The sequence below is a fragment of the Sceloporus occidentalis genome, unplaced genomic scaffold (genome assembly GCF_023333645.1).
Source record: "Sceloporus occidentalis isolate IW3139 unplaced genomic scaffold, rSceOcc1.0.p SCAF_16, whole genome shotgun sequence".
In the NCBI taxonomy this organism is placed as follows: Eukaryota; Metazoa; Chordata; class Lepidosauria; order Squamata; family Phrynosomatidae; genus Sceloporus; species Sceloporus occidentalis.
The window spans coordinates 11,452,176-11,465,652 of NW_028316996.1; the positions used below are offsets into that span (position 1 = coordinate 11,452,176).

The window sequence follows — 13,477 nt, forward strand, 5'->3', positions numbered from 1 at the left end:
AACAAAACCCTGGAAATGCCAGAGGAGGCAAGAGCAGCGCATAGCTCCCGCTGTCCATCACTCAGGGGTTAACGGAGCCGTTCGACCAATTACAGGTGTATTGCATGTTTGGCTAAAGAAACAAACATAGATTTTCCTATCATGGGGAACAATGTTATGTGGCAGAAATAATGAATGACTGATTCATATGAGCTCAGATGAACTCTGAATGCCAGAAAGCCTCCTTTGGGGTTCACATGCGCATTACCCCAGTTGTTCCCCTTTAATCATTCTCACGTGTAGATCGTACAGTAAGCAAGACCCGTGTTACCATTTATTTCACTTATTCTTTCATTGTATGTCAAATTGTAGCTGCCCCAATTAAATTGAACAGAGAGTATTATTCTGGAATATATATATATATATATATATATATATATAGTGCATTATGATATGTGGGTGATGTGTTTCAGTGTGTACTGAATCTATTGGTGATGATATCACTGTTTGATTTATCCTGTCATTCTAGTATTATACACGTCTTCTTCTCTTTTTTTCGTTCCAGTAATATTCAGAGTATGGAGTCACTGGAATGTTCAGTTCAGGCGTTCTCCCTGCATTTGTAGACATTAAGGCTCATTACCTAGCTTTATTTTACTGCTCTCTCCACTGTGTGAATGCAGTGAAACAATCCAGGGTTCCAGATCCACCCGATCAGTCATCTATGAGTGTCACCGCAGCGTAGTGCTTCAAGCTGCCAGATGGTGCTCAGTGGTGCCAATGTAGCTTTTGTGCCAATGGCTGGGGTTACACTAATAAAGATGATTTGAATTCATGGTAATTTATTGTTGAGCGTGTCTGAGGCTTGCCAGGCTCTCTGTCCTTGGTCTACATATATTCCCATCCTGTTACTGAATGCAAGTGGTACCTATTTCCATACCTAACATGAACTGTTTATATTTATGCATAATTTATATAATTTATGTTAAATTGGCACTGCTATTGTCAGCTTACATCATTCCTTTATCACATTTTTAATTTTTTGTTGTACTGGAGCTACGAAACTCATGAAATACAAAAGTAATGTAATAATTGTGATAGTAATTTGAGGGTGTTTCCACTTAGTGGGAATCACGCCATTAAATGACCCCAGGGGAGTAGCATGATAACTTACAAGGTGTGCTGAATACAAGTTCAGGCTCTGTGCAACTAGAAGGTGTGTATGTATGTGTTACGGTAAACGTGTATATATCTTTATTTTAGAGTGAGTCTGTGTGTTGGAGTGAGTGTATGTATGTCTAAATGTTAGAGTAAATGAGTTTGTGTCCATGTGCTGGAGTGAGTGTGTGTGTTAGTGTGTGTGCTAGTTATGGTGTGGGGTGGGAGGAATGACCCCTGAGCCAGAAGGTGCCAGCCCTCCCCTGTATCCTAGCCGTCCAATGTGTGCTTTTCTCACCAGTGGATCGCATTACATTTCTGCTTAAATAAAGATGACTTAATTCCAAATACCTTTGCCTTCTGACACTGCACTTCTAGCAGGTCTTTACAATGGAATTGTTGGGACGTGCTATTACATTTGAACATACAAGTTTCTTTTAATAAACAAATACAAATTATTAATCTTTTATAAACTTTTGTAAACAATAATGCAGAAAACAATGCTATTTCTAGCTTATAATAATAAGCATTTTGACTCATCCTTGACCAACTTTTTGGACCATAGAAGCTTGAAGCAGAGGCTGTCATTTGTCTCTCCAAGTCCCACATGGATAAGTCATTCCTTATGCCAAATAATTATTGTATTTGTATACCTCTGTAAAAGAAATATAAGTATATTGTATTTATATACAGCTTCAACAATTATGTAGCTCTTTATACGGTTCAAATTAAAACAAGTTGTTAACATAAGAGCAAAAATCTAGAGAATTATAATAAAGCAGTGAAAATAAAGTGAAGTCACATAATTGTGCTTTAATGTAATCCAAACCACCAATGATGGAGCTGACATAGCACTACTTTCACGTTGTCTAACAAGGCCAAAGGTGTGTGATGTACATTTTATTTGTGGGTTGTATTGAATATCTGTACATAATCATTCTTGGGAACTTTCCAGAGTAGGCTACCCAGAGCTCCCCCTCATCTGGGAGAGTGGCTTTGCTGGGCTCGAACTAGCCATGCTTAGGCCAAGGTTAAGACAACTGGGGCCCTACAGCACCGTGTGCATTATAAACGCTAGCACGTGGGTTCGTTGTATCTATGAAAAGGCTTCCAGTGTTGGAAGGCCTCCGTAGCCTAAACCTCCAGTCCTCAAATAGTTAAGTGGTTATACAATGAGACCTAGACTCAGGCCTAATGCTTAGCAAGATATAACAATCTCTGTTAAAAGAACTGCGTACATTTTGTCAGTGCTTTTGTGGCTAGTCCCAAGTAATATGAAATGTTGGAGAAGAAAACTTTCAAGTGAAAGAAAGCCTCCAAGAGTATTTTTGTCTTCACAAATCTTACGCGTTGACCTCTTATCTCCGAGAGCTCGTCTACGGTAATAATGACTTCAAAAGATCCAAGTACCAGGGGGCGAACGGGGGCATGAGGACAAATCTTTGACAATGCTAGGATTTGTGAGAATATAAAACCTAATTGTCGCTCACCTTTTAAGTTTACAAGTATCCTGCAGAACTTAATGATAAAAAAGCTCTTGTGTTCGGAATCTATGTTCACGGCAGCTGAAACAGACAGCAGGGTTTAAGTGAACGATGACCCCTTTTTTTTTTCTCTTGGAGCCCATACTGGCTGTGTTAAATTATTGGAAGAAATTGTGAAATCTGCAAATCAAACAGGTTCTCTTTTTCTTTTGAGCAAACTGTTGTAGACTTATCAGCAGCTGCAGACTGCACTCTGCCGATGCTACATTGTAGGGTTCCATTCGGTGGCACATGGCCAGTGCCATCCCGTTGATCTGGAAACTCTTAAATTCTGGCATCCAGAAAAACCGCGGGTTTTAGAAATAAGACGCTTGTTCCTTGACTCTTTTTAAGAAGCTGAGATAAAGCAATTAAATTGGTTTCAGCCACGGTTCCCCTTTTGCATGGTCATAAAAAGAGAAAAAAGGATTCAACATTTTGACTTCTGAAGCATCATCCGACAATTCACCGCATGTCAGTGTTTTAGTACATTGCATTTCAGTGACATTGTATTTGATCCTTTTCGCCATCAGGAAAAAAAATGTCATTGCTTTTGTTAGAAAAAGAAAAACAGTAGGAAGTGATATTCTTAATTATCCATATTGGTTTCATAGCCACATGGCTAGCGAAGTTGAGAAAAAAGTGAAAGCCTAACAATTTTCATCCTTGAAATATATCGTATAAATGCATTTGATCCAGATGTGTCATGTTTACTAAATCCTACATGTTCTATATTACTAAGTAAACATATGTCATGTTGTTAACAGACACAATCAATACAAAAACAATAGATATGTATTAAAGACCCACCTTATGTGCACCCCCTTAATTTCGATGTAGAAGTTATTTCTTTCCTGATTGTAGGTTACTGACATTGTTAATTGGTTGAGGCAGCCTTCAGAAGGTTGGGATGAGCATGATGAAGTGAACTGCTGGCCAGGAAACTGAATAGATAATGCTTCCATACACTGGGGAACCCTTACATCGGATATCTTCAAATCACTTACAATGATTATCAAACCAAAAGCACAAGGATATGTAGCATTAGTAGATGAATTTCTGTATACTGAAAGCCGTGAAGGTGACAGTTCCCTAAAGCACCTGTCACAATGAATCAAGTCCACTCTTAAAGCTTCCATACTGTTTGGTGGTATATATGATGTATGATATATATATATATATATATAATAGTTTAACAAAGCAAACTAGGTTTATTTAGCGTACTGAAATATAAAATTAAGCAGTATTGGGAAGGCTGACTTTGACCCATGGGTTTTCAAGGATATTACAGTAAAGGGGCAACTGATATCGTTGGATAGATCTACACTAAGTAGATGATTCGTTTTCCTAGCATACTCTTGGAACATACTGAGAAATACATTAGAGAACTTTCTTTTTATTTCCATGTACATTAAAGACAACACTTACGTATTCAAAAATTGGGGGGAGGGCACAAAGGAAACCAACTACAGCCCAATACAGAGATTAACCCAGAGCGGTTAATATCCACCCCCAAGTGTGATATGGATAGCATCACAACTTTAATTTTAAGATTGTATTTTTTCACATCATTGATGCATTAATTCAAAATCTTTTGTTTGTGAACGCTGTCATACGGAATGTTGCGCTAGAAAATATTTACATAGCCATTTCCTCCCATTTTGAAGTAAATAAACTGTTAGGAAGCTGAAATAATACCAGGAAAAAAAGGCTTTGAAGCTTTGGGAATATGGACCCCTTTCCCAGCAGAACTAAAGTAAAACAATCCGCACAGTTTGGGAACATGCCTCTTCACCAATCCTATTTAGAAATTAGCGTGATCTTGTAAAGCCTTAAGACTTTTTTCCCACTCTGTTTTAATTTGATGTTTTATAAAGGGTGGCATCAGAGGTTATCGCACTGAGCCAAAATATCTTAATTAACTTGTTTGTAGTAGGTTGCCAAGATATCCGCCACTAGGTGGCTCCTGAACATGTGCAGATGCTTTCATCCGACACTGCTGTACGTTCAGTGTATCTGGCTCGTCATCATACAAAAATGATACATTTTAGGTTATACAAAGTGATAGAAGATTAAAATTAAACCCGGCAACCCTCTGGCATCCAAACTGTTAGTTTGGCGCATTGTGGGGAAGCATGGGTCTACACCCTTCCTAATAATATTCAATTTTACAGAAACATATCCAAAGCACAGATCTGTTAGAATGACTGAATAAGGACATCCTGAGGACATCTTTGTATCAATAACAATAACACAGCAATGATACACGGCAGTCGTTTTACATGCAGTTTGAACGTAAATTGCTTTCCAGCAGTGAATATGTTAATTGATAACAGTTGCTAGGAGATAATTAAGCGTTAGGTACACATCTGGACCACTGATGATTTCAAAGCTTTGCCGTTCAGGCTGCAGAAATACCTATGTTAGGGGGTTAAGCTTTTACCATCTGCCAAAAACCTAGAGAGGCGCTGTCAAAATCATAAAATTTGACCGATCCAGTGAGTCTGTCTGATTCTTCTACCTGCTGTAAGACTTCAAACATTTCTTAGTCTTGTGTTAGGATAGACCTGTGCCCATCACACCCTTGTTTCATCGGAGCCCACACTGGCCATTAGTGCCCAATAGCTCTTGCGTCTACTGCACTTCAGGGGTTGGTGTACTCCTTCAGTGTGCGCCTGACTAATCACATCTGTCAAAAACATTTCCTCCACCTTCTCTATTGTCTGTGAAAGTATTACTTTTCTACTTAAGTCTAAGTTAGTGGCTGCTCTAGGAAAATCCATTAAGAGATAATGTTGCTACTGGTTCGTGGACTACATACCACATCCATCAACCTGCGTGTAATGCATAGAACCTATATTCTGTCTGCTAGATCTGTGTCCCTTTAAAACAGGTGCAGAAACCAAGGGAAGGTCATAGCAACAATAGTGATCATAGATCCATCTTTACAGCCATGAGACCTTCCTTACCCTCTTAGAACAACCCCATTCCCCTTGCTTGTATACTTCTCATTTATATTATGTTTATATATTTGTTGCAAACTTTATTAGGGTAAGAAGCGCAGACAGTTTTTGTTTTTTGTATACTTTTCTAGACACAGAAGTCCTGACAGCGGTTTATATCCTCTCTGGCCATGGTGGCAGAGAGATGCCCTCACCAGGTCTAGCACTGGTCTGCTGTATTTGAAATCTTCATGTAGCCCTGGTTTCTAAGCAGTTGCTTGGGTTGCCAAGTGTCAATTATTTCTATTTGAAGATAACTGGTTTGAGAACGAGCAACATTGAAAAACATTGTTATGGATGTCTTGCTGGAAATACAGAAACTATTGAGGACATAGGATAGGATATAATAAATGCAGGATGCTAATGCTGTGAATGCATATAAACTGGATACGCATAGTCAAATATTGGTGTAAAGTGAAATCTAAGAATTCATTATTTTGAAAATCCCGTGTCTTTTCCCTGAAATATTAAAACAGTTCTAGAAACCGGACAAAAGCTATTGTGTCATGTAATCTGTGCCTGATACCCAGGTAGTAATTATTTCCAGCTTCTGCTTAATAAATGATTACATTGATTCCAGTCCCAGAACATCTTGGTTAGGAAAGGAAATACCAGTAGTGTTTGAAGAACAGATTATACGGGTTCTTGCTTGGCTGAATATAGTTTAAATGTTCTTTAGCTTTTTCAGTAGAATACAATCATTTTAAAAAAAATCATATGAAAGGGCATAGACTTTATGTGCCTCACCAAATTAATCCTCAATATGGAACGCAAGTCAAAACGAAAGGGAAGGATATACTTGTGTCTTCCAATTTAAGTGTCATTATACTCCCTGAAAAATAAAAAAATAATATATATCTATCAATAAATTATATTAATCACCTAAGAATGTGCAACATATGCATTAAGATACCCCAGCAATGTGACAGGGGAGTATTTTTAATGACAGACTTAAATTTAAAAAAAGATTTCTGATTTACGACCTATAAATCATCTCTAAACACCTTTAAATGTGTAATATTATTGTGATATATGTGAGATATTGCCTATATCTAGCATTATAGGAACAAATAATTTCACAGCAGATCTGTCCATCTGGCCCATCTAGTCTACCCATTATCCCTGCTGTAAAGACTCAAACCTTAATCATTCCTTGGTTGTGTCACGGGCACTTAAAACAAGCATGGAACGCACTCAAAATATCTTAGAATATGAATAGATAGATCAATAGAGACTTTTTCAAAATAAGAAGTCATGATCTATCCAGCTGTAGAACCTCCCAGGTTATCTCATTATTCTTACCATGGATTTGCTCCTTAGGACAGCGAGAAGAAAGGTTTTATGAACAAACTCTACGCCATTCAAGAAGTCTGTGTTAGCGTACAGAGCGTTCTTGATGAAGTGGCCTCTATTGGTGAGAGGATAAAGAAGTGAGTATTGAATGCGCATGTTCTTTGCAAACGTAACACAACACTGCTTGCAAAATATATAGATCATGTTCAGGGGAGGTCTGACAAGGCAGGCAGGAGAGCAATCGGGCTGCTTTCTTTTTAAGATTTTGGGCCAGTACCAGACGTTTTACTTGTAATTACATATACAGCCACTTGGATATCTTGGGGTAATTAGGATACGGCAAGTTTGTTTTGAGCCACTATAATACCAGGTATTTGGCTTGGCTTTGCCCCTCTGCTTAACCCTGCAACCATGGTGGCTTTATGTAAATGAAAAAAAGAACATACTGTATGGTATAATAAATATAGTCAAGCTTCACTATTAGCATCTTAAAGTAGAGAAATAGTGGATTATTTAGGTTTTGTTTTAATAGGCTATTCAATCATTCTCCAACATTTGGGATCCATTTGCTCTGTTATATCTGAAATAGTTAAATTTAAAATGCGGTTATTCAGTAATGTAATGGTCTGAGCCCTGCTCTTATTTTCAAGGGAGTGGTGTCTGTCTTATTTATTTAAATAATAGAGGATTCTCCCCAACCTGTTATTCTGTGTCCCATTAAAACACCACCATGTCATTTTTTTACCTGTCTGTTCCTTTAAATTTGCATAACTGATCCCTAAAACGGTACGCGGAATTGCCTTAGACAATAGTCAAGTCTAGTTCATCTCTGAATAAGGGAGAATTACAGTTATCATCTATAAAAATATGTCAATTAAAACACAGATTAAATGCTGACCCTCATCTTCTGTCTTTACTTATTACGTATTGTATTAAGACCCTTAAGAAAATGTGCTAATTTGTGACTATGTTTCCGGGCCAGGGCTCATCATGTAACTCCTTGTGAAAGGGTTATTGGATATTGAGCTATGATTCATGTGCACTATTGTCTTTAATGTTGTCTTGATACAATTTATTTGGTATCATTTATCTCTGCACTTCCTCTTGTGCAGTTTCAGGAGGATGTGATGAAGAGTAAAACGTCTCTGTGTCTCCTTAAGAAGCCTTCACTTTGCTTGTTATGTCTTTCATTAGATATATAAGATTGATCGGTGTTTTGACTCATTCTTATTTTTCATGCAGTACGTTCAACTGGACGGTCCCGTTCCTAACATGGCTGGCGATCATTGCCCTCTGTCTCCTTACTGCAGTGCTATATTTTATTCCACTCAGATACATTGTCCTTGCATGGGGTAAGTAAATCATTTGCTGAATTAATGGTTTATTCTTCAGATTTCAGAACATACTGAAAGATAGGATGATACTTGGTGTTAAAACATATATTCATACCGGGGAACTCTCCAGGTTCTGGGCCTCCAGAAGATGCCCTACTCCCCCAGGACCCCCTCCACTACCTGGCCACTTCCCACCTACTCCGCACCCATTTCCCTTCCACTAATGGCTGTCGGGGCTGGCTGTGGCCAAAAGTGTGAGTAGAACTGCCTCCTCCTGAAGCCACTCTTCCAGAAAAGCCTACCCTGGAATCTCCCATGAATGCATACATGGAGTCATTTATGAAGAGCAGAGTATCACTGCAGCAACAAATTAGCGGGGAAATTCCATTGGTGATAAGACTTTGCACCAAAACAGATGTGTGCTGGATAACCAGACCTGGGAACGCTAAGGCTCAGCTACCCGCAGCCTTCCCTTGTTGGATGTGGCCAGTACTACCCACTGACATCAGTGTGTGGGGCCCACTGACGTCATGGGCAGTTCCACTAATGTTGGGGGTCACATCCCCATTTAAGGGGGGATATGGGTGGGTAGTGGGGTTTGTCAAGACCCAGCTCCCATGACCCGGAGTATTTAGGTGTCAACCTGGAGAACCGTAGAAGCAACTATTCAACCAGAGTCTCAGGGCAAAGCGTAGAGTTCCCAGGTATGTATATAACCCTCTCATGACGATTGGTGTTTTGTACCTTACAGACCGGATTATTTTATGCCATTTTTACAATTATGTTTTTTTCCCCCCAAATTATATATTTTTATTTGCTTTTGTTCATCATCATCATCATTTTAGATCTTATTTAACATCACTCCTTGCACGCATTTCTTAGAATGCCCAGGACCAGTATAATATAAATAATGTTAAGGATATGTACATCTAAGTATTTCTTTAATGTTTACACGCAAGTAGTAAGAGAATACCTTTTTTCAGAATATCACTTGACATCCGCTTATAGTATTTATCTCAGCATGGTGAGTCATCATGAACACTCTATAATTGTTATTATATGGGATCATCTCTCATCCACTCACTTGTAAACATTAATAAATAAAAACCTTAGAGTATACTATGTTGTTATAGACTATAAAACTAGAAGTATTTGGAAATGTGTTTGCAACAATAAACAGCTCATAGATCTCTGTCCTACTAGGAGCACTTTATGTGCAAATGGATTTATGCCGCAGTGACTTTAATATAATGTGTGACACGCCACCCCAGCACTAAAGAGATTGGAGCAAGCGTTGGCAAAGACTTGATTAGATACAAAGGTCTACACTGAGATCTCCCAGCTGACAGCACTTCTGCCAACAAAGCGGAGATCCGGGCCAAGTTTTCTGCCACACGATGATTTGACAAATATATTTTGACTGCATGGATATTAAAACCAACACTATAATTGCATTATATATTATAGGCTGTAATCAGTAAATGAAATGTGTGGGCTGTACCACTAATACACAGCAATTATAAAGCTGTGAATATTGAATGTCTGTGTAGCTATCTATTTAACTATAATATATGCATACTTGTTAGTTCCTAGTTTAGGGTGCAAGGGCACAGATTATCACGACCACAAAGACTTTCATTCTAATCCTAAAGGGACACTCCGCACATCACTCTGCCTCTCTCTCTCACTTAGTTTATATATATATATATATATATATATATATATATATATATATATATATATATATATATATATATATATACTCACAATCAGGGAGACTGTTGAGGGGAGAGGAGGTTCTTCTCTGCTCCCAGGGCAAGGAGAGGCCCTGAAGAAGATCTCCAAGCCAAGTGTGGCAAACCTGCTGTGTGCTGTCTGGGGAGGTCTCCGGAGCCCGGCTTAGCTGGGTCTGGCAGGGAAGTCAGTGAATTGTTGGGCTGGTCAGTCTGGGCCAGTAAAGTATAAGCCAGTTGGGAGCTAGACTTTTATGATTTAAAGGGTGTTTTGGTGCACTTGTGAATAAAATGAACAGTTTACTTGAAGTACGTTGCTTCTGAGCCTTATTGCCCTAGAAGACTGAAGATCCCTAAAAGTGACTTTACTGACCCTCAGCTAAAGGCATTTTAAATACTCCCCGTCATGTACTTGGCAGCACCTCATAATGAAGTTGGCTTTCTGTTTTTAGTTAATTGGAGGCAAGATCTTGCTGGATGCAAAATTTAGGAAATCGGCCCTTAATGCCTTCCCCAACAATGTCCCGCCTATGGCAGAGGTATTGAAAAGGTACCTTTTCAGCTGTTAAGAGTGCTGTCTCCCATCATGATTGCCCTGCCATAATTTAGTTATAACAATAATTGTAGTCCACAACACTTAGACAGCTGCCTTCTGGCCTCTTAGCTGTTTGGGGTAGAAACATTTAGAATTTTGGGGGGCATTCAGTACGGGTCATCTATTAGGGGGTCATTTGGTAAGAAATTACACAAGCTATGTCACACAAGAAATGTGAGCGTATTGCATCATGACATGACGATTCCCCCTCATATCTGGTGGTGTATGACACAAATGGAATAAGTAGGTAGTTGTGACATGTAATGACCTCACATCATATGTTTGTAAAGGGAATAATAAAAGTGAGAATAACAAGGGTTAGCTTTTAATTGACAGCACCATAGGAAATGATCCCCAGCTCGCATTTATCTTCTACTTTGTATTGTTTTACAGGCATTAATAAATTTACAAAGAAAATACGAAGTCCATACATGATAGACAACAATGAGATTCTGGATTTTCTATCAAGAGTTCCCTCTGATGTCCAGCTGGTGAGTAGCTGGTGCCTTATTTTATGTGTGTTTGGGAGAACTGATGCCCAATACTTACAGAACTCGTTTCCTTATGTAATTAACTCAGTGATGGGATCTTATAACACTTTATAACCTTCAGAGAACCACAAAAACGGTTACTGGCACATCAAAAAGGAATAGAGCTATATAAGTTTCACAAAACAGCAAAAAATATCACTTACAAAAGCACTGAGGAGAGTGTGTGAACCCTTTGGAATTTCCTGCATTTTTGTATATATTGGTCATTAAATTTGATCTGATCTTCAACTAAACAATAAGCAAACACTGTCTGCTTCTACTAATAACCACTATACATTTTGATGTCTTTATTGAACACACAGTGTAAACATTCACAGCGCAAGGTGGAAAAAAGTATGTCAAACCCTTGGCTAATGACTTCTCCAAAAGCTATTGTAGTCAGGAGTCAGCTAATCTGGAGACAAGATTGAAGATGTTGGTCACAGTTGCCCTGCCTCATAAAAAAAAAGTTTGTGTTTGCTGCTCACAAGAAGCATTGTGTGAACCATGCCTCGAACAAAAGAAATCTCTGAAGCTGAGTAGTAAGACAAATTGTCTATGAGCACTGTTCCTACTTTCCCTAGGAGTGGGTGACCCGCGAATGCGGCTGCAAGAACACACCGCAGATTGCTCAGTGAGGTTTACTGAAATCTAATGCCAACATCTTTGTAGTCAAGTCTACCAAACAATGAAGAGAAAGGTGTTCATGGGAGGACACCACAGATGAAGCAGCACAAGAAAAAACATTGCTGCACGTCGGAATTAGAAAAACAGCACATGGACATTCCACTGCGCTTCTGGCATAATATTCTGTGGACAGATGAAACCATGCTTGAGTTGTTTAGAATAAACTTGCAATGCTATGTGTGGAGAAAAATAGGCACAGCAACATCAATACGTCATTCCAGCTGTAAAGTATGGTGGAAGGGGCATCATGGTTTGTTGCTGCTTTGCTGCCTCAGGGCCTGGGCAGCTTCATCAATGGAAGAATTCCCAGGTTTATAAAGACATATTGCGGAAGAATGTAAGGCCATCTGTCTGGCAATTAAAGATCAACATTTGGCTGATGCACCAGGACAACCACCCAAAGCACAGGAGTAACTCAACCCAAAAAAATACACCTTCTGGATTGGCCCAGTCAGAATCCTGGCTTTAACCTGATTGAGATGCTTTCACATGACCTCAACAGTGCAATTTACACCAGATATCCCAAGAATATTGCTGCGCTGAACTTTGTAAGCAGGAATGGTCCAAAATTTCTACTGATCTGACCCACAAATAAAAGAAATGTTTGGTTGAGGTGACTTCTTCCAAGGAAGGGTCAACCAATTATTAAAGCCAAGTGAATGTTCACACTGTTCAGCAAAGACATGGAAACACATCATTCATTGTGTGTTGTTAGTAGAAGCAGTAATGTGTATTTAATTAGTAACGTTAAATACACAGTTTGTGTATATAGAACACTCATTCCCTGGATAGTTCAATTACTAGTAAGTATAGTCACTAGCGGTTTGAGGGATATCAGTTATTTTTGTGTGTCCCTCCTGACCTACGGATAATTTACAGAACCAAGAAGGTAATGTTCAACAATATCAAAATATCACATATGTGCTTGCTAAATGCGGCTCATACAATCATTATCGTTGTTCATTGCTGGGGAGCTTCTAATTCTTTCATAAACACCACAAATACAGATACGAAAGAGAGACATAAGCTTAAAGGAGGGATCGAGAAATTTAGGTCACAAAGAGAAAGGTTATGAACTAGCCCGCTAATAGTGTTACAGTAAGGGGTTATATGTATTTATCATCATTTAAAAATTGACCTACGAGATCATGTGAATATTTACACTGCAAGTAGTTTGTGTTCTGTGTAATTCCTTGTGCTTGGAAGGAGCTCACACAAGAACTTTGTAGCATTTCATCAATACTTATGTCTCAGTCATTTGCTTTCGTGTCAAGTCTGCAGCCCCCGACCTGCTTGGAAGACTTGGACTTTTTCCCCCCAGACAAATACAGTTTTACTTAAAAGGGAAACGATTTGTACTTGGCCATTTTCGGCTGACCTTCTGTGTTTAAACAGGTGCAGTATCGTGAACTGAAACCGGATCCTAACCAAAGCCCAAGCAAAAGGAAGAAAAATAATCTCAGCTAAGAAACTCAGCGCATCAGTGAGAAAGGCATCTGCATGCAAGAGATAAAAAAAAGACAGCCTACAGCCCTCTTGTGCAGTTTCCTTCTTTACATTACCTTATAATATTATTTTTTACCATAATGGAGACATTTTGTAAATATTGTATAAAGGCAGATATCACTGTATAAAACTAGTTT

General features: G+C 38.8%; 1 protein-coding gene across 1 annotated transcript in view; it reads left to right on the top strand.

Annotated features, from left to right (window-relative positions):
• The window catches only part of LOC149303034 (multiple C2 and transmembrane domain-containing protein 1-like), a 196,687-nt gene extending 183,386 nt beyond the window's left edge, over nt 1-13,301 (top strand). The window contains exons 17-20 of the mRNA XM_089481753.1: nt 6,983-7,092; nt 8,198-8,307; nt 11,011-11,108; nt 13,230-13,301. Coding sequence (XP_089337879.1) covers nt 6,983-7,092; nt 8,198-8,307; nt 11,011-11,108; nt 13,230-13,301 — 390 coding nt within the window. The remainder of the gene's footprint in view (nt 1-6,982; nt 7,093-8,197; nt 8,308-11,010; nt 11,109-13,229) is intronic.
• Nucleotides 13,302-13,477: the final 176 nt, after the last annotated feature.